The sequence below is a fragment of the Talpa europaea genome, assembly GCF_964194135.1.
Source record: "Talpa europaea genome assembly, chromosome: 2".
Lineage (NCBI taxonomy): Eukaryota > Metazoa > Chordata > Mammalia > Eulipotyphla > Talpidae > Talpa > Talpa europaea.
This window is the reverse complement of record NC_140068.1, coordinates 140,709,656-140,730,911: the sequence shown is the minus strand read 5'-3', so window position 1 is coordinate 140,730,911 and position 21,256 is coordinate 140,709,656. Positions and strand designations below refer to the sequence as shown.

General features: G+C 43.3%; 1 protein-coding gene across 1 annotated transcript; it reads left to right on the top strand.

The window, feature by feature from the left end:
• Positions 1 to 1,804: 1,804 nt before the first annotated feature.
• LOC311188390 (E3 ubiquitin-protein ligase TRIM38-like) lies at positions 1,805 to 11,609 on the top strand (the record flags this gene model as incomplete). The annotated part of the gene is made up of 5 exons (XM_084259490.1): positions 1,805 to 2,063; positions 4,901 to 5,058; positions 6,064 to 6,086; positions 6,181 to 6,293; positions 11,092 to 11,609. The coding sequence occupies 5 exons, from the start codon at positions 1,805 to 1,807 to the stop codon at positions 11,607 to 11,609; spliced, it is 1,071 nt and encodes a 356-aa protein (XP_084115616.1).
• Between the last annotated feature and the right edge of the window lie 9,647 nt (positions 11,610 to 21,256).

Here is a 21,256-nt window from a genome sequence, read left to right as displayed (position 1 = left end):
CTGTGATGCTAGGGGGTGAACCTCAGCCCCAGGGGGCCAGGCCTTACCCACTGCTTCCTGGGTTCTACATACTCCCTAGGTCCAGTCACCCTAAATCTCCTGGGAGAAAAGTCGGGGCCTGGAGAAGAGACAATGGTCTCAGTGGGTCTCCAGAGACTCTGCTCCCAGGACCAACTCCTCTTCCAGATCTTTCCCAATACCTGCTTCTTCCTGTTTTGTTGCTGAAGACCCTGGTAGGGTCTTCACAGAGCCTGTTTACTGGTTTTGTTGCTTGGGGGTGAAGTTGGGTTAGCGAGAATTGGGGGTGTGGGGTAAATAGTGTCAAATGTGATTGGGAGTTTTTCACAGTCCCCCCAGTTCCTAAGTGTTACTGCCACGTATGAAGAAGTTATTTAGGTACGAAGTATTCTTGATGTTTACTAGGAAAGTCACTCTCTCTCACAAAGTTTTCTATCTCTTGTTGCAACTTTTTTAAAAAGATTTATTTATTTTTTTTAAGATTTATTTATTTATACAAAAACTGGGGTACAGGCCAGATGTGCAGAAGGGTGAGAGGATTCACCAGAGACAGAGCCGGTAACAGAATAGGCAGATGGACCAAAGACACTGCTGAGGGGAGCAGCGGGCAAGGCAGGAGGGGGTCTGCCACACCATGTGGGTTTCTCCCCGGCCGTCCAGGACTCGAACCATCGCTGCAGAGGTTGCAGACAGCTTCACAGTGCTGCACTCAACCCACTGTGCCACCGGGGAGGCCCTTAAGATTTATTTATTTATGCATCCAGGGACTGGGAATAAGCCAGAGGTACGGGGGATGAGAGGATTCACCAGAGAGACTGGGGAGCAGAATAGGCACATCTACTGAAATACACTGCTGAGGGGAGCAGGGGGCAAGGAAGGAGAGGTCTGCACCATGAGGAGAGCTCCCTCGCCAGCCTGGAATTAAACTCATGTTGCAGTGGCTGCCTGTAGCTTAATAGCACTATCTTTAACCCCTGTGCCACTGGTGGAGGCACTTCTTGTTGCAACTTTTGTGAAGCAAGCCTGTGTTGCTTCTCTCCTTTTTTTTTTTTTTTTTTTGAGTTATTTATTTATTTATTTTATACAAGAACCGGGGTATAGGCCAGATGTACGGGAGGGTGAGAGGATTCACCAGAGACAGAGCAGGGAACAGAACAGGCAGACAGACTGAAGACACTGTTGAGGGGAGCAGTGGGCGAGGCAGGAGAGGTCTGCTGCGTCATGTGGGACCCTGGCCAGCCGGCCAGGATCGAACCGGCACTGCAGAGGCTGCAGACAGCTTCACAGTGCAGCGCTCAACCGCCTGCGCCAACAGGGGAGGCCTGTTTCTCTCCTTCTTAACACCACGTCCAAGAAGGTCTTCTATAAAAATGTGATGTTCTCTGTCTCCGGGGTTTCAGGTTGCCACATTCCAGGCAGAGAGCAAACCGCTTAAACATAGTTAGTGGATATGAAACTGAATTATAAAATTTTATTTTCTGTTTTAGTGAGCACAAACAGCAACCAAACGCCAATCCATTTCCTTTCTAGACAGAACTAAATGTGGAAGCATATAGTTCGGGATTTTGTGTATTGCCATCATTGTGGATAGTTCTGTCTGCTTCTAATCACAATATTGGAGTTTTCAGAAAGCCATGGCCTCAACCCTTGCTACCAAGAAGATGAGGGAGGAAGCCACGTGCCCCATCTGCCTGCAGCTTATGACAGAGCCCGTGAGCATTGACTGTGGGCACAGCTTCTGCCGCAGGTGCATAACAGCCATACTTGAAAATCAGCAAAGAGCAGCATGGCTGAGGAGGTCCCACTGTCCCTCTGTCGGGCACCATTTAAGAAGGAAAATTTCCGGCCCATAAAGCAACTGGAAAACCTCATTGAGGACATCAAGGGGCTGGAGCATGAGAGGCAGTGTGAAGAGCATGGGGAGCAGCTCCACCTGTTCTGTGAGGATGATGGGAGGCTCATCTGCTGGCGCTGTGAGCGCTCCCCCCAGCACAGAGGACACAGCACAGAACTTGTGGAGGAGGCAGGACAAGGTTACGGGGTGAGTGAGTGGAGAGAGGCCTGCAGCAGTACTTGCCGTCCTGTTGAACTCTCAGATCTGAGATTATTTAGCCTGTGACCTGAGGTTGGGATCATAAAATTAACTATCATTATCTTGTTGCTATGAAAAATAGTTCAGTTGGGTCCCCATGCAATCAGATCCTAACTGACCATCCCGACTTTCACTGGATGGTGAAATTCTCATTCCTATACACTCTCTGCTGTGATGACACATGTTGGCCTGTTTTATCTTCACATGTGTGTAATTTGAAAAATTACAATGTGCAGGGCCATATGACATAATCTGAAAACAGGGACAGATATACCACCTTTTAGGGATCCTGTAGTCATTAGGGTAAAGAAAGAGCAAAACAAGAGTGTCTGGAGTGCCCTTGACTTGAGTGTGGACTAGGGTCCCAGCCAGTGGGAAGACAATCTGCAAGGACACACAACTCACCATATACAGAAATTTAAAGAAAGTCTTCTAGTGTATATTATTATTTTGGTCACATGTCGCATTTCCCTGGCAGAACTATGGTTTGGGGTCAGCTGACTCTGGGTCAGCAGATGAGTTTGGAATCACAGATCAGCCACCAACAAGCGATGGCCCCTGGTTCATGTCACTTAACCCTTTCCTAAGTCTTGGTTTTGACAGCACAGAAATTATGGTAAAAATCCTATCGGCTTCCTGGGGTTACTACGCAGGCCTTCCTCAGAGTGTTTCTATGAAAGTGTAAGGATTGAACAACACTTAAGGTCAGTCTAACCATCCCGGAGAGTTAGACTCAAGTGCTTGAAGAAGTTTTGTCAGATTGATTATAATTGTTTTCCCCTATTATTATCAGGAAAAGCTCCAGAAAGCTGTGACAAAACTGAGGGAACAAGACGACCAATGTCAGAGTCTGAAGTTGATCACACAGAAACAAATAAGGAAATGGCAGGTAAGAATTCGAGTTTATTGACTTCAAACTATTGTGAATCCTAGAGCCCCCGCACAGGGGATGTTTTCACACAGCACATGCTGGTTCCTTCTTACTGCACCAGACTGAATAAATGATACCCAAAGAAGAAACATTCTATGATACTTTATCTCCTTTCTTTTCCAACCTTACTATAGTAATTCCCTGGGATTCCTGATACTTCAGTCCAGAGAAGCAGAATTTAGACCTTTCTTACCCAGAACCATCCTTGACTAAATTGGAAATTCCTCATAGTTTAAATAAGTTCATGGTGAAAAGAATTCACCCTCATCACTTTGGCACATTTACCACAATACATGGTGCACATTCACCCCTCAAAGTTCATAAACCTTTGTGAGCTCTGTGTAGACTGGCAGTCCAGGTAACGTTATACTACTCAATTTTTGAGACTGATGATGAGGATAGAGCTGCTGTAAGAGCAAATATTTTTTTACTTCACACTGTATTTTGCTAAGACTTTCCATGTCTGACCAGTCTCCCCCACCAGAGGCCTATGCCTTACAGAAATACCGATGTGATCCCTCACAGGCACTCAGCGTGCAGTCTGGTTAGTTATTAGGTCTCCCTCTGGTCTCTTCAAAGCCATAGTTCTGGTCCTTTGTGTGTAAATATTATATTTAAGCTCTCAAAGGAGAGTAATATTTTCTGCCTTTCTAGAATCTCAGGTTGTGAGAACTTCCATTGTTGCAAATATATAGGGAAACCGTATCAGTGCCAGGGTCCAGCTGTCCTGTATGTGTCTCCTACACAAATCAGTTTCCCTTCTCCACATCACAATCACTGAAGCACCCCATGAACTGAGGAAGCCCCAGTGGAAATTGCGACTCTGTGTCTCCCAAATGAAAAATGAGTCCCCACAAGAGAGATCATGTGGTTTCTGTCAGTCTTATACATAAGGAGGATCAAGTGGACACAAGCTTTGTGGATGAATATTTCTGGAATCTATGATCAAATTCAGCCTCAGACCTCCCTCTGTTCATAATCATGGACTCACCTACTTGGGTTAATGTCTAGCCTTGGTGATGTTCGTCACAAACTTTTGCATCACGAAATTCCCTAGGATAGAGACATATTCGTACATTCCAAATATAAACTGTGTTTATTAGCGTTTGACCAGGCCCTCGTTCCTTGATGATATCATTGAGCAGCTTGTGCCTCCTTATTTTGTGATTTGGCTGCTGAAGAAGGAAATTACTGAGTTGACTGTAGAGAACTGGGACAGCCTCTCCCACATCTGAGTCTGCCTCCTGGGCCTCAGTCTGCAGCAGGAACATGCATGTTCCTCCACCTCAGATGACTCATGGCAAAAAGAATCACAGTATCTTAAAAAAACTTTACTTTTTGTAAGTGTCTCTGTTCTTTAGAATAAACATGAATTTACCATTTTCAGCATCCTCGGTGTTCACTTTATTGGCATCATCTTCATAATTGGGTGCACCCAACTCTACTCTCCAGTTGCAGAACTAGTTCATTATTCCAACATGAAACTCGATCCCACTAAACAGTAGTATCTCCATTGTCCCTCCTCTCACCTGGAACTCACATTACTATTTTCTGTTTTCAAAAGTAATGAGGTACCTTTATAAAAGCATTCATAAAATTGTTGTCCTTTGCTCTCACTTACTCCACTGACCATGTATCTTCAAGGCTCATCCATGTTGTATCAGAGTTCCATACAATTTTAAGGATGAGAGTTTCCCATTTTAGAGATGTACCTCATTTTTTCCTCATTTCTTCCACAAATGAAGTTTGGTTGTTTACACCTTTTGAGCCTATCTTCTTCATTCTAGGAGAAGATAGAACTCCAGAGAAAGACAATCCAGTCTGACTTTGAGAATTTGCACCCCTTCCTCCGTGTTGAGGAGAAGTGTTATCTGTGGAGACTGAGATAGAAAAAGAGCAGACTCTGAAGAGTCTGCAGGATGATGAAGGCAGCCTGGAAAAGCAGAGCCAGAAACTCAAGAGCTGCATCAGGGAACTAGAGGAGAAACGTCAGCAATCGGCCCAGGATTTGCTGCAGGTGAGGCTGTGCCCTGGGAGGACGCAGAAGAGGTGTCTGTGCCCGAGTGTTAAGGGGACAGTGGAGAGAAGCAGGGGAAGATGGTGAGGTCTTCCATCTCCTCTGGGAAGTGGGGAATTACTATAGGGGAATTTAAAGTAGCGTTTCTTCTAAAGACAAATGAATATTTGAAGAGTGGCCTCCAGTAGTCTATAGGGTAACTCTGCACACTCCCCCTCTCCTGTATGTGAATCAAAAAATATACTCCTGCTTTTATAGGCGAACTGGTTCCATATTGTCTAATATGAATCATAGGCTATCATTTGCTGCCATTTGTGTCTGTTCCTTGTGTACTAACCCTTAGTGCCAGTCTGTTTCCTGAACGATTCCTGCAGGTGACTTGTGAGTGTAAAGTGGGACAGGCAACATGAATGACAACATTTTCCCCTGATCTATTGTTATGTCGCGTGACCCAAAGAACTCTTCGTGGAACTTTCAGCTCCATGATAAATGCCTGTACTAGTTATTCTAGTTAATCTGTGTTTTACTGTAGAACTAGGGGTCACACTCTGAAGGTGAGAATGTAGCATGACAGCTCCAACATATGTGACACCTGCTGCCGCCACCTATGTGGCCCATCCCAGGGGTGCTGCCTGTGGTCACCACTAAGTCCCTCTGAAATAGGGATATCTAAATGAGCTCCTCTGAAGGATTTTAGGTCACTGATGCAAATCTTATAAGGGAGTATGGGAAGCTCCTGGCCTTTCCCCTAAGTAGCCCACAGTATGCTGTGATTAGAGGCACAGGTCACAGGAAGGAAGTTACCAACTCAGAGGGTGATGCACTGTATACATACATGCTGCTACCTTAGAGCACAGAAGGTATCAGTCTACCTGATTTCTAGCAATGTCTATGGCTGGGTCACTCTGTTCTTGGAGGAATGTTTCTAGAATTTAGCCCCACGTGCCACACCCCATGAAATACTGATTAACCCACACTTACCCTTGTGTCCTTGTTTCTCTGTAGGGTGTGAAAGACATCTTGAGTGGGTAAGTGCTGTAGGAGAACCAAGGGGCAGGGTAGGGTCCTTAGACCCGAATGGACCATCCCACTGATGATGTCTCTGTCCTCTGCTGATCCTAGGAGTGAGGCTGTGGAGCTGGAATTGCCAGAGGCCGTCTCCCTGGAGCTCCACACTGTGTGTAATGTTCCTGAGCTTTACTTGAATGTGAAGAAAATACTAAAGCGCTACCAAGGTATGGAAAGCCAAGAATTCTTTAGATGTTATACTTCAAAGATACCATCATGGTAAACCTGCTCACCACCTGCCCCTGGAGACACTTATAGCCAGAGAGATTGTTTAGTTTTTCATAGAGCTGTCCCCTCCCCCAGGTCAGGAAGCTCCAGTGCTTACACGGGACACAGCCTGCTGGGGATCTGTGCAGGCCCTTCATATCCCCCTCTCCCGTTCTTCAGCTGCGTCAGCCCAGGCACCTTCCTCATTATTCCTAAACACTGAAAATATTAAGTTTTCAGAGTTCTTCAATTTCATCATGAAAGTAAAGAGCATTAACACATATAAAGTATTTACAACCATGTCTTGTATATAATGTTTATTGTTAACTTTTTAGTCACCTCTGACAACAATGCAAGGAAGGTAAGTGAGGATATTTTCTGTGATGCAAATATTTTAGAGCCTTGACCCAGACAGTACAGTGAATGTTAGAATCTTAAGGAAAACCATGTTTTGTCAAATCTGATGTTTCCTCCCTGGAGTCTCTTAATCAGTGCTTGCTGTATTACCATCCAATCTTATCTACAATTTCAAAATTCAAATGTTTTGAGAACTAAATATTTTCCATAACTCACTTGTCTACAAAATCAAACCTAATTGGAAATTGTTTGGTGACTGTCTTAGTCACCTACTGCTGCAAAAATATTTAGTGGCTTAAGGCAAAAACCACATTGTATCTCTCAGTATTGTGTGTCAGAAACCTGGGCCCAGCTCAGGTAGGATCACACAGTCCAGTTATGGGCTCGCCTGCTGGATCAGTTGGGGAATCTTCTTCTACTTGTTGGCAGAATTCATTTCTTCATGGTTATAGGATTTAGGCCCTGACTTCTTACCAGATGTTTTCTGGAAGCGCTCTCAGCTTCTGGAAGCGCCCTCAGCTTCTGGAAGTCACCACTCATCACTTTGCCCATGGGCCTCCCAACATGGCCAATTATTTCTTGCAAGTGAGCTCAGGAGACAGGCTCTCTAGAGTAGTCAGCTATTAAAATAGAATCACATAGTGAAATATAATCAAGGGGTCACATCCCATTATTTTTGCCAGTGGTCAGAGGTAATTGATCAGAGGCATCTTAGGTTATGTCCACAGTTAAATGGAAGAAGTGTTATAAGACTGTAAAATGAGGAGGCAGGGATCATGCACACCACCTTGGGTCTGCACTTCCACAGTGGCCAATCCTACATCATACTGATTGAGACTACTGGAGACCTTTACTTATCCCACTTACTGCAGGATTATTGATGCACTGAGGACAGGACTGCCAGAGCCCTTGTTGGGGGTGGGTAGACCATGTAATGTGTATTACTGTTATGTATTTAAAACATCAAAAATATTCTGAATTTTAACATTTGCTCCTATGCCCAGGGGTTGTAGACAAGGGATTATGGAATTTATGTGGTCCCCTCAAATTAATATCAGCAACAACCACCAAAAACATTATCTCAGAATTTGAACTCATAAAGATGCAAGGAAGGAAAAATCAGAACTTTCTGAAAGTCATTTCCAGAGTTCAGTGAGCTGATTTGCCTTCTTTTATTTTTCATACATGGCATTTCAATGAGGTTCAAGTCAACCTGTTTGTGAAATGGACTTGTCTCTTAATTAAATATATCACCTTCTCTTTAAAACTCTCATTATTAAAGACTTTTGCTATTTTTACTATAATAATATATTAATAATTATAGTAATATAAAATACACTGTATTATGTATTATATTAATTTTACTATACTATAAAATATTAATAATTTTTAAAAAAAGATTTATTTATTTATACAAGCACTGGGTACAGTCAGAAGCATGGGAGGGTGAGAGAACTCACCAGAGCCAGAGCAGGGAGCAGAGCAGGCAGAAAGACCGAGGTACACTGCTGAGGGGAGCAGCGGGCAGCAGGAGAGGTCTGCATGCCATGTGGGACCCTCCTTCGGTGGCTGGGGAGCAGCCAGGGATCGAACTGGGCAGCTTCGCAACCCAGCGCTCAACCACTGTGCCACGGGGAGGCACTAAAGTATTAATAATTTTAATACTATATAATCTATTACCACACATATATTATGCACATTATTAATAATATAATAATTACACTGTTAGTAATAATAAAAACTAAATTTACTGTTAAATTTTCTATAAATCATTTTTACAAATAAATTGTAACCAGTTAAATAGAATAGGACAGGCATGAAGAAAAATCTTGCATTTCCCCTCCCCATTTCCAGGTCTGCTTCTCAAGGCAGCAAGATCTTGATCTTTCTCTGTTTGTACAAGCATTTAATCTAATTTATTGAAATCTCTTCCTATGTCCCTATGACATTCAAAACTACCACTATGAGACTATCCTAATTTTATGTAACCTTATCCCCGCTGATGGGGCCTCAGGCTCTCCAGCACTGGGGGTGACAGCAATGTTACAGTGATGTTCTAGTTGAACAGCCTTGTATCCCTGAGCTTTCATTTCTGTGCGGCATGTTCCTAAGGCTGGGATTGCTGGAAGGTGCTATCTTGGTGCTTATTACCAGGTAGCTTGTTTCAGTGAAGCAACAAGCTCTGCCACTTGCAAGGTTCCACTTGCCTAAGTGAGTGCTTTCTGTGGCTGATTCATTTGTTTAGGAATTTTGTCTTCTGGTGAGAAGACTCCACATTTGGTCTCCTTTTTTAGTCACAGTCCTCCTTGTGGAAGCTTTGATATAGATGAGGAATCTGAGACACAGGAGGTGAAATGAGTGCTGTAAGTTCCCACATTGGAGATCTGGGAACTCAGCCCACAGCTCTAGAACTCTTTGTCACTTTGCAGTATGATAATAAATGAATGTGATTTTTTTTTTTTAATTTTCTAGAGGCATGTCTTATTTATTTATTTATTTATTATTTGTTTGTTTGTTTGGTTTATACATGCACTGGGTACAGTCAGAAGCGTGGGAGGGTGAGAGAATTCACCAGAGCCAGAGCGGGGAGCAGAGCAGGCAGAAGGACCGAAGTACACTGCTGAGGGGAGCAGCGGGCGGCAGGAGAGGTCTGCTCACCATGTGGGACCCTCCTCCGGTGGCCGGGGAGCAGCCGGGGATCGAACCGGCTGCAGAGGCTGCAGGCAGCTTCGCAACCCAGCGCTCAACCGCTGCGCCACCGGGGAGGCCCGAATGTGATATTTTTAATTGAAGGCTTGAAGTCACTTGTTATTTCCTTGTTTTTTTTTTTAATTGTTATGCACAAAATACTTCTGTGACCATTTCTGGTCCATGCTTCTTTCTTTTCTTGAATGGTGTCCTTAGACATACTTTGAATGGAATCGGTACTATACAGGGATGCACATTTTAATATTACAACATATGCAGATCTTAAAATTGTATGACTGTTTTCAACCCGCAGTAGGAGACTCCCCCTATAGCACACCCCCGTGTGACTTGTCTCTCTATTGAACACTTTTGACAGCCCTATAGATTTAATCTGATATCTGTTTGTGGACTTAATTTTATTTCTCTGTTTTCATTAAGTGAGGTTCAGATTCTTTTTGCAAGTCCATCGACCCTTTGGGCTTCTGTGATTACCCAGGGTTTACTCTGATTGGAGAATGTTTCTATTAGGTTCTTGACTTTATTGATCTGTGGAAACCTGTTATATCCCTTATCTTTTGATAGGCTTAAAACAGTTCTCATTCATTGTTTCACTGGATGACTTTTTTATATGAAGCATGTTATAATCGTTCAATTGTGTATAGATTATATTATGATGTAGATGTTTTTCTATTCATATGTCTACATATAATTGGCCTTTGGTATTGATTTATAACCTATTTGTATTGTGCCCCCGTCCCACTGGGGCAACATCTCTTTGCTCTATCATCTTCTCTGCGGTTTTCCTTGGCTGAAGCAAGTAGAAGTCAGAGAAAATGGAACCTGGGAGATGTGTCCGCAGGGAACAGCAGAGTGGAGAAAGGTGGGGAGTAATCTTGATGGGGAAAAGTTAGACCCTAGGACAGGAAGAATTTCTGCAACTTCATTTCCTTTAGTGACGGAGTCCAGTAATCAGTGTTTAACCCAGTAACACAGTGCATGCTTAACTCTGTTGCTACAACTTCTGTTCATTTCAGTACTGCTCAACTGCTCAGTGTCACACTTAAATTTATCATATATTTTCTATTTTGCTTGATCCTATTAATAGTTATATATATTTTTTATTTATATTGGTGTCCAGTTTATTTCCTTATGCTAATTCATTAGCTGAAACAAGACAGAAGAACTTATACTTTAAAAAGAGTGGAGCAGGTTTCCTGAGGTCTGGGTAAAATTCTGGGTTTTCAATAATAACCTGTGTCCTTAGCTTTGTTATTTTCCTTTCTTATTTTTGGTGTGGGTGGTTATTATTAAAATGGAAAGGTGGTTCTGCTCAAATCATCTGTGATTCCTACTTGTCCTGCATGGGAGATGAAGGACTTTGGGGGGACAGTAACACTATCATTTTGGGTAGTTCTGGTTCTTGGCTTCTCTGAGTGATGAGATGGTGATGATGATATTTATTTTTACTATCCATTATTGATCATTTCCCATATACCAGGAATTTCACCAGCCCTTGTGCTTATGTTAGCTCATTCAAATATCTTCCACTCCTTCATCTGTGCCAATAGGATTTCCGCTTTATATTTAACAGATAGAGGATGACTCATGCACCCTGCTGGAAACAAAGCTCGTATTTGAACACCGGCTAGTTTATTGAAAACTAAAGACAGAAAAAACATGTCTTTTTTGTTTTCTGTTTGTTTTATTTTGCAGTCCCTGTGACCCTGGATCCAGACACAGCTCACACTCATGTAATTGTCTCTGAGGATCGAAGACAAGTGACCTATGGAGGCCGCCAGTTGATCCTTGGAAATTCTCTAAGATATCTTGACCTACCCTGGGTTCTCGGCTGTGAGCGCTTCACCTCAGGAAGACATTACTTTGAAGTGGCTGTGAGAGAAGATTCTGGGTGGGATTTAGGAGTCTGTCTGGAAAATGTATCCAAACGTGCTCTCATGTGTCTGCAACCTAAGTCTGGATTCTGGGTCATTAGATCATGCAAAGGGAAAGAGTATGTAGCCTTTACCTATCCCCCTACTTCCCTTCCTCTGAAGGAGCAAATCTGGGTTTTGGGGGTTTTTGTGGACTGTGAGGCCGGACGTGTGTCCTTTTATGACATGACAAGTACCGGCTCCCACATCTTCACCTTCCCAAGGGTCTCCTTCTCTGATACTCTCCGGCCCTTTTTTGGGGTTACTCAAGGTTCCACTTTATTCCTTAATTCACAATAATAGTAAAGAAAGGAATAAGTTTTTGTAGCTTCCTTCTTGGTGTAACCATCCTAGAGAATTTAATAAAAGTTCCCTCAGGGAAGAAACTTGGTCTTTTCCTTCACTTACATTTTTCTTTACCTGGAACAATGCCAACTCTGGGTTGATACTGCATTGAGCGATTGGATATAAATCTGCATTGAGTGAATTGATATAAAGACAAAAAATATGTAGATGATCATCTTAATCAGTGGAAAATTTAAGTTAACAGCCACAGGTATACACTGTCCTTTCCATTCATCTTCAGAGGGTTCAGATCTCTGATTTCCCAGTTCCTGGTCTGACCAGTGGGTTGGCCAGAGGTCAGAGGGGTGAGTGCTACCACTTTGTTTGATAGCATCAGAAGTGGTGTGTGGGGAGGAGGGGAAACTGTAGTTGTTGCTGTCAGCTGCATAGAAGAGCAGGAACATTAAAATAATGGTGACCCGTCTAACCTCTGAGCTGTTGTCCTGGATGTTCTGTAAGTACATATGCCTTCCAGACCTAGTGAGTCTACTTAGGTGACATATAAGAGAAAAGCTGCAGTGGTTTACAGTGAGAGGGTTCAAACAGGGAGGAGATTAAGGGTAAAAATAAACTCTGTCAGGGTTTCAGTCTAGAAATGAAATTGATTTATTCCAGATTCTGCTAGTGCCACCTATCTTTTATTATTTATTTATTTATTTTTTCTAAATTTTATTTTTATATTCCCCATACAATTGCAACCCCCCCCATTTTGACCCCAATCCCTCCCCTCCCGCCCCCCACCCCCCAAAAAGTGTCTCTGGTTCATAGTTTTTTGTTGATTTTGATTTTCACTTTCTTATAGTTATTCATTTTCCTGGTCCCTTATTTAAGTTTTCTAGATTCCTGCTATGAGTGAGACCTATCTTTTAATATTTTATTAATTTTAATTTGTTTTTGTGTGTGTAGAAGAACTGGGGAGTAGGCCAGAGGTGCGTGGGGTGAGAGGATTCACCCGCCCCCAGGAGCTCCCCCCCCCCCCCATTCCGCCCCCTTCAGCCTCCGGGCGCCCGGGGCGCGCTGCTTAAGGCGTCGTTTTCTGGCGCCTCCTACCGGCGGCTCCTCGGCGCGGGCCCAGGTCCTCTCCCCCGGCGCCCCCGCCCCCCTCGCCTGCGGCTGCGGCTGCGCCCGAGGGTCTCGGGCCGGTCTCCCCCGCGCGGCCCGCCTTCCCCTGACAGCGGCGGCTGAGGCGACTCCGGGGGAAGCGTCGGTGTAAGATGACGGCGACAGGGCTGGGCCGGCGCGGGGAGAGGAGGTGAGGCTCACGCAGGAGCACCCGGGGGGCGGGCGGGGAGCGGGCGGGAATAGGGGGTGCGGCGGGAAGCCTGGGGTTCGGGGCGGTGTGGTGCGGAGCCGGAGGACCCGCCCTCCCGCCTGGGGAGTGTCGCAGGCGCGTTTCCCTGGGGGGATTTCTAGGGGAAGGTCCCGACAATGGAGACTGGCTCGTTCAACCCCCAGAGTTATTTCTTTTCGAAGATTTTTTTATTTATGCATACAAGAGCAGGGATACATGCCAGATTTTTGTGGGGGTGTGAGTGAGAGGATTCACCAGAGACAGAGTGGGGAACAGAACAGGCAGATCGAAGAAGCACACTGCTGAGGGGAGCAGGAGAGGTCTGCTGCGCCATGTGGGTAGCTCCCTGGCCAGGGATTGAACTCGTGCTGCAGAGCCTGGGGACAGCTTCATAAATTGCGTCTTAACCCCTTGCGCCACCGGGGAGGCTCTCAACCCTTAGACTCATAACACTTAGTATTTGATTACCTTTGTTTCAGATTCTTTATCATCGCCCTTGCTGCGTAGTGCAGCCTTCTTTCTGAAATGGGTTCATTGAAATTCATGGATTAAAAAGGTGGTAGTTTCTGCTATTTAGGAAAAAAAATTCATCCACTAATTCTTCATATATACTTTCTGCCCCTTCCCTTTCCACACTTGCAGGAGCAGAACGTGCTTATATATTAGGAGACGTGAAGCTGCTGAGCAGTTCGCTGACATCCTGTTCATTTGTTTTATTTGTTTTTATTCTGTTGTCTTGGTTTTATTTTGTATAGTTTCTGTGGCTGGACCGTCTAGTTCCTCATTATTTCTTTTGCAGAGTTTCATCAGTCATTAATCCTATTGTGCCTTTATTATGCCCTAGTCTCCATTTCTAGAAATTCATTAATCCTATTATACCTTGAATATGTGCTCGTCCCCATTTTTAGAAATTCAGTTTGATTTAGGTATCTGTGTAACATCTGAACATATTGTTATAGGACAGGGAGAGGGGCAGCCCAAACCCCGCAAACCTGCCTATTCTAAATGGGTTCTGCCATCCGCCGCATCAACACAAAACATAGGAGACTTTAATGGGAAGGAACTTTAATAAAACTAGGAAACAGTAAAACTCCATCCAAATGGGATCGGCCCAGAGCAAGGCCCCAAAGCCTGCTGCAAGTCTAAAGCATCTTCCAGGGCTTCCCTGGTGGCGCAGCGGTTGAGCGCTGGGTTGCGAAGCTGCCCGCAGCCTCTGCAGCGCTGGTTCGATTCCTGGCTGCTCCCCGGCCACCGGAGGAGGGTCCTACATGGCGCGCAGACCTCTCCTGCCGCCCGCTGCTCCCCTCAGCAGTGTACTTCGGTCCTTCTGCCTGCTCTGCTCCCTGCTCTGGCTCTGGTGAATTCTCTCACCCTCCCGCGCTTCTGACTGTACCCAGTGCTTGTATAAACAAATAAATAAATCTTTAAAAAAAAAATAAAGCATCTTCCAGTGGGGACCCACAGAAAAGGATCAGAAACTATCAGACAAGCCTGGAAGGAAAAGAGCAAAATCAACATCAAGATAAAAGCTGCCATTGTCACCTCCCCACGGGTCTCACCCACATCTTGTCACCTAGTCCACGGACCAAAAGACAAGCGCAGTTTCTTCACGTGTCTCTAGGCTCCATGCGCCTCCTCCAGGTCTCCTAGCTCCATCCTGCTTCCTTCCTCAGTCTCTTCTGCAGCTTCTCCTCTTCCTGCTCAGCTCCACCCTCCCTTGGGAGGGGCAGGGAACCTCCCCCTTTCCTGGGGACCACCCTGTTACAATATGAGTGCAGTAATAATAACTGCCTTAATATCCTTTTTCTATAGATCTAATGTCTTTCCTGTGTAAATTTTGATTGATAGATTCATTCTTTCATCATGAGTCAACTGTTTCTTTGCATACGTGGATATTTTTTTAAACTATTGAATGTTTTTATTAAGACACATTTCATGTCATAAAATTCACCTTTTGTAAGTGTTATAGTGGTCATAGTGTGTTCAAAAATTTGTAACGGGCCTCCCCGGTGGTGCAGCGGTTGGGCGCTGGGTTGCGCAGCTTCCCCCAGCCTTTGCAGCACCAGTTCGATCCCCGGCTGCTCCCCGGCCACAGGAGGAGGGTCCCACATGGCGCGCAGACCTCTCCTGCCGCCCGCTGCCCCCCTCAGCAGTGTACTTCGGTCCTTCTGCCTGCTCTGCTCCCGCTCTGGCTCTGGTGAATTCTCTCAACCTCCCGTGCTTCTGACTGTACCCAGTGCCTGTATGAATAAATAAATAAATCTTAAAAAAAAAAATTGTAGCGATGTTGCCACTGTTTAAATTTCCGAACATTTTCATTTCTTCAAAACAAGTCTCATATCCTTAGTCAATAAGTCCTCAATCATTCCCCCAACTGTCAGTCTTTGGCAAGGACGCTAATCTACCTATGTATTCACCTATTTTAGACTTTTAACAAAAAGTATCATACAGGAAGTGACTTTGTGTGTCCGGCTTCTTTCAATTAGTAGATGTTTTCAAGGTTCATTAATATGGGTGCGTGAATGGTATTTTGTTCATATGTATTTGAATAATCTGCCATTATATGGCCTTTAATATACTGTATTTGTCCTTTCATCAGTGGATGTGCATTTGGGTTGTCTCCATTTGGGGCTAGTTTGAATAGAACCACTGTGAACTGTTATGTACAAGATTTTGTCTGAGTATTATGTTTTCCATTTTTCTTGGGTACTTACATAGTAGTAGAATTTCATGTGATAACTCTTACATTCAACTTTTTAAGAACTGTTCAACTGTTTTCCAAAGAAATTGCACCATTTTATATCAACATAAGCAGTGTTTGGGTTCCACGTTTGCCACTTGTTATTTTCAGTATTTTTAAATTACAGCTACCTTGGTGGATGCGACAAGGTGTCTCATTGTGGTATTGTTTTGCATTTTCTAAAACTGGTGATGTTGCACATTTTTTCATGTGTGTATTGTCTCTTTTTGGAATCATGTCTGTTCAGATTCTTCCCCCATTTTAAGTGGGGTTCTTTGTCTTTGTTGTTGGGATATAGGAACTCTTTCTATGTAAATTACAATTCTAGATATGTCACTTATCAGATACACATTTTTCACAAATATTCTATCATTGTCTGGGTCATCATTTCACATTCTTTTTTTTTTTTTTAAATGAAATATATTTATTTATTTATTTATTTTTATAGAGGCATGCTTTATTTATTTGTTTGCTGGTTTGTTTTGTTTTGTTTTTGTTTATACATGCACTGGGTACAGTCAGAAGTGCGGGAGGGCGAGAGAATTCACCAGAGCCAGAGCGGGAGCAGAGCAGGCAGAAGGACCGAAGTACACTGCTGAGGGGAGCAGCAGGCGGCAGGAGAGGTCTGCGCGCCATGTGGGACCCTCCTCCGGTGGCCGGGGAGCAGCCGGGGATCGAACCGGCGCCGCAGAGGCCGCGGGCAGCTTCGCAACCCAGCGCTCAACCGCTGCGCCACCGGGGAGGCCCTCATTTCACATTCTTGATGGAGTCTTATGAAGCTTAATAATCTTCAGTTTTGTTGCTATCCACCAAGAATTTTTAATTGTTTCAGTGCTTTAATTTACATCTTTGATTCATTATAAGTTCTATATATGCTGTGAGGCAGGGATCCAAATGCATTCTTTTGCTTATGAATATGTAGTTGTCCCACTATCTTTTGGCAAGACGACTTTTCTATGCACACTGAAGTGTTGGCATACTAGTCAAAATTAATTAACCATAGATATATGGGTTTATTTATGGACTTTATGATGTTACATTAGTCTGTATATTTATCCGTATACTAGTATTTCGTAGTCTTGATTATTGTAGTGATATAGTGTATGTTGACATTGGAAATTGTGAGCCCAGCAACTTTGATCTCTTTTTTTAAGATGGCTTTGGCTATTGTGGATCCCTTGCATTTCCCTCAAGCTCTTGTACTTCCAGATACAATTTTAGGATAGAGTTACCAAAAGTAACTCTTTTTGCAAAAAGAAACAAAACACCACAGAACAAAAACAAAAATGGATGAGTCTGAACAATTTGTGAAATATTGCCAATTTAGCAAATTAAATTTAACAGTATATGAACATAGAATGTCTTTTCCATATATTAAAATGAACTTAATTTATTTCAGAGATGTTCTGCAGATTTCAACATGCAAGTCTTATGCTCCTTTTGTTAATTTAATTCTCTAGAATTTTATTGTTTTTGATGCTGTTATGAATGATAATTTCCTTCATTTTCATTTTCAGCTTGTTCATTGAATATTACTCATTGTTCATTGAATTGTACTTATTGGTCTAATATTCTGCAATTACGTTGAACTCCTTTATTAGTGCTGAGGTTTTTTTGTATGTGGATTTCTTAAGATTTCCAATATACCAAAACTACAGCAATATTGAGTACAGACATGGAAGTGTGGGGCCATTGATTATGATGCAGGTGACCTGGAATAAGCAGCTTGGGGTTCTTAGTAACAACCTTTTGCTCAGTTCCTGGTGTGCAACTTAGTCCCTGATATGAATCTTGCTTCATGTTAGACCATATACTGCCATGAGCCAGAATGGACCTGAGGGTTCCCATAACTACTGGCCCTTTATTCCCCCTTGGTATGCAACCATACAACTCACCTTTCTGTATGTAGCCACATTCTATCTGAACATATACAGCTGCCATTGCAAACCTCCCTGAACTTTGCAGAAACTAAAGTGTCTATAAGCCCCTGAGGTCCTACAAAGGGCTCAACCTTGGGATAGGAATCTGCTGAGTCAGAACCGGTGCAGTAAACCTGCTTCTTGTTAGCCCTGGTGTCCAGGTTTCCTTTGTGCAATATAACAATTATAGCTGATCAGTTGTACCCATGTCATTTCCATTGAGTATTTCACTGACTGTATTATTGTCCTATTAACACTACCACACACAGAATGTGTATGTTGCTAAGTTCAGGTAAAAATTAAGTTGTCTTTTCTTTATTTGATAGTATTCCCATTAAAAACAACCTCTAGAACTATTTCAGTAAAGTATGGCTAATTTTTTTTTAAGTTAAGTCTTTTTTTTTTTAAAGATTTATTTTTATTTTATTTATACAAGCACTGGGTACAGTTAGAAGCGCGGGAGGGCGAGCGAATTCACCAGAGCCAGAGCGGGGAGCAGAGCAGGCAGCAGGCAGAAGGACTGAAGTACACTGCTGAGGGGAGCAGCAGGCGGCAGGAGAGGTCTGCGCGCCATGTGGGACCCTCCTCCGGTGGCCGGGGAGCAGCTGGGGATAGAACTGGTGCTGCAGAGGCTGCGGGCAGCTTTGCAACCCAGCGCTCAACCGCTGCGCCACTGGGGAGGTCCAACGTATGTCTAAATTTAAGAAATATGGTCTGAATTACTTTTACTTTGAATAATTTGAATTTCTCTTTTTTTGTTGATGTTTCTGCACTAAAACATTTTATTTTATTTATTTATTTTTTTATGGGACCCTCACCGGTGGCCTGGGATGGAACTGGCGCTGCAGAGGCTGTGGACAGCTTCGCAGCCCAGTGCTCAACTGCTGCGCCACTGGGGAGGCCCTAAAACATTTTATTTTTTACAGTAAAACCTTTTAAGTGAACTGCTTTAGCTATTAGTTTTAAAGCCAGCTGTGCATATTTTAGTCGTTGTTACAATAAAAACAATGCAGAGTAATTAACGCTTTGGCGTAGATGCTTTCTCTCCATTAGTTATCATATTTAAGACTTCAAGGTAAGTAAGAAAAAATTAAATAAAATTGATTCTTTTTTTTTTAAATAGAGGCATGTTTTTTATTTATTTAGTTTATTTGTTTGTTTGTTTTGTTTATACATGCACTGGGTACAGTCAGAAGCGCGGGAGGGTGAGAGAATTCACCAGAGCCAGAGCGGGGAGCAGAGCAGGCAGAAGGACCGAAGTACACTGCTGAGGGGAGCAGCGGGCGGCAGGGCCGCAGCCGCGGGCAGCTTCGAAACCCAGCGCTCAACTGCTGCGCCACCTGGGAGGCCCTCAAATTGATTCTTAATGGTAACAAATGAGTTTTACAAACTGTTAATACTGAAAGTGAGAGGTATATGAGACTTTTTTTGATTTGCTGAGAGATGATGGTTTCATGAACTCCTACTAAATACAGAAAGAAAATCCTATTATTTTCCTTTACTGGTTTAGATAATCACCCTGAATATCAGGAATGCATTTTATGTTCCAAAGTGCGCAGATTCGATTATTATAAGCATCTCAGGTCTGGAATATACACAAAGACCTGTTACTCTTATGACAAAACAGAATTTTTCTTTATGTTGAGATCAGTTTTTTTGGATCAAATTTTATTTTTTTTTAAAAAGATATTCATATGCAAAACTGTGTTATCTGTAAACCAGTTTTTACTATTTCTTTGAACTCTGTGAGTCCTTCATTTCCCTTTCTCTTACTAATTATCCCTGACTGTGGAATCTTCAGTACGGTGTTGACTAAACTTTTACCATGATGTTTCAAGTTACCTATGAACTTTTCATATATGTTTTTTTTTAAGATTTATTTATTCATTCATTCATTCATTCATTCATTTATACAAGCACTGGGTACAGTCAGAAGCGCGGGAGGGTGAGAGAATTCACCAGAGCCAGAGCGGGGAGCAGAGCAGGCAGAAGGACCGAAGTACACTGCTGAGGGGAGCAGCGGGCGGCAGGAGAGGTCTGCGCGCCATGTGGGACCCTCCTCCTGTGGCCGGGGAGCAGCCGGGGATCAAACCGGCGCTGCAGAGGCTGCGGGCAGCTTCGCAACCCAGCGCCCAACCGCTGCGCCACCAGGGAGGCCCTTCATATATGTTCTTATCAGGTGGAAGAAAGTGACCTTGCATTCCTACTTTTACCGTGTATTCTGATGAAAAGATGTTGGATTTTGAGGAATGCTTTTTCTTTGTCTGTTGAGATGATCATTTGGTTTTGGTTTTGGTTTTATTGACACAGTTTATTTCATTGATTGATTTACATATAATGAGCCTCTCTGGCATTCCTAAGATAAATTCCACTTGTTCACGGTATAGAAGCCATTTTATAAGGTTGCTGGATTCAGTTTTAATATTTTGTTGAGTAATTTAGTGCCACTATTAAACAGGGATATTGGTGTCTAATTTTCTGTGATATATTTGTCAGAGTAATATTGACTTTGTAGAATGAGTTGGAAAGTAATCACTCTTCTACTCTACAAAAAGCTTGTGAGGGCCTCCCTGGTGGCACAGCGGTTGAGCGCTGGGTTGCAAAGCTGCCTGCAGCCTCTGCAGCGCCGGTTTGATCCCCGGCTGCTGCCCGGCCACCAGAGGAGGGTCCCACATGGCGCGCAGACCTCTCCTGCTGCCCGCTGCTCCCCTCAGCAGTGTACTTCGGTCCTTCTGCCTGCTCTGCTCCGCTCTGACTCTGGTGAATTCTCTCGCCCTCCCGCGCTTCTGACTGTACCCAGTGCTTGTATAAGTAAATAAATATATCTTTAAAAAAAAAAAAAAGCTTGTGAAAGATTAGTGTAAATTCTTTTTTAAACATTTGATAGAATTCACCAGTGAAGACATCTGTCCCTGGGGAGTTTCTTTGTGGAAAGGATTAGACTGGTAATTCATAGTTTTTAGTTGTCACAGTGTGACATATTTTCTATTTCTTCTTAGAAAATGTTGATAGTTGTTGTCATATTATCTATTTCATCAGGGTTATCTAATTTGCTAGCATAATACTCATAATACTCCTTTGCTTTCCTTTTATTTCTTAAGATTGATAGATATGTTCCCCCCTCTCATTCCTTATTTGAGTATTTGTGGCTTCTCTTATTTTCTTGGTTAGCAATTCCCTGGCAGAACTGTGGTTTTGGGTCAGCTGACTTTAGGTCAGCTGACTTTGGGTCAGCAGATGAGCTTGAAATCACCGCTCAGCCACCCACCAGCAACGGCCCCTGGTGCATGTTATTAACCCCACTCTATGCCTCGGTTGTGATAACATGAAATGATGGTAAAAGTCCTGACAGCTTCCCAGGGAACAAGACGACCAATGTCAGAGTCTGAAGTTGATCACACAGAAACAAACAAGGAAATGGGAGGTAAGAATTTGAGTTTACTGATTTCAAACTATTGTGAATCCTAGAGCCGAGGCAGAGGAGATGTTTTCACACAGCACATGCTGATACCTTCTTACTGCACCAGACTGAATAAATGACACCCAAAGAAGAAACATTCTATGATACTTTATCTCCTTTCTTTTTCAACCTTTCTATAGTAATTCTGTGGGATTCCTGATACTTCAGTCCAGAGAAGCAGAGTTTAGACAT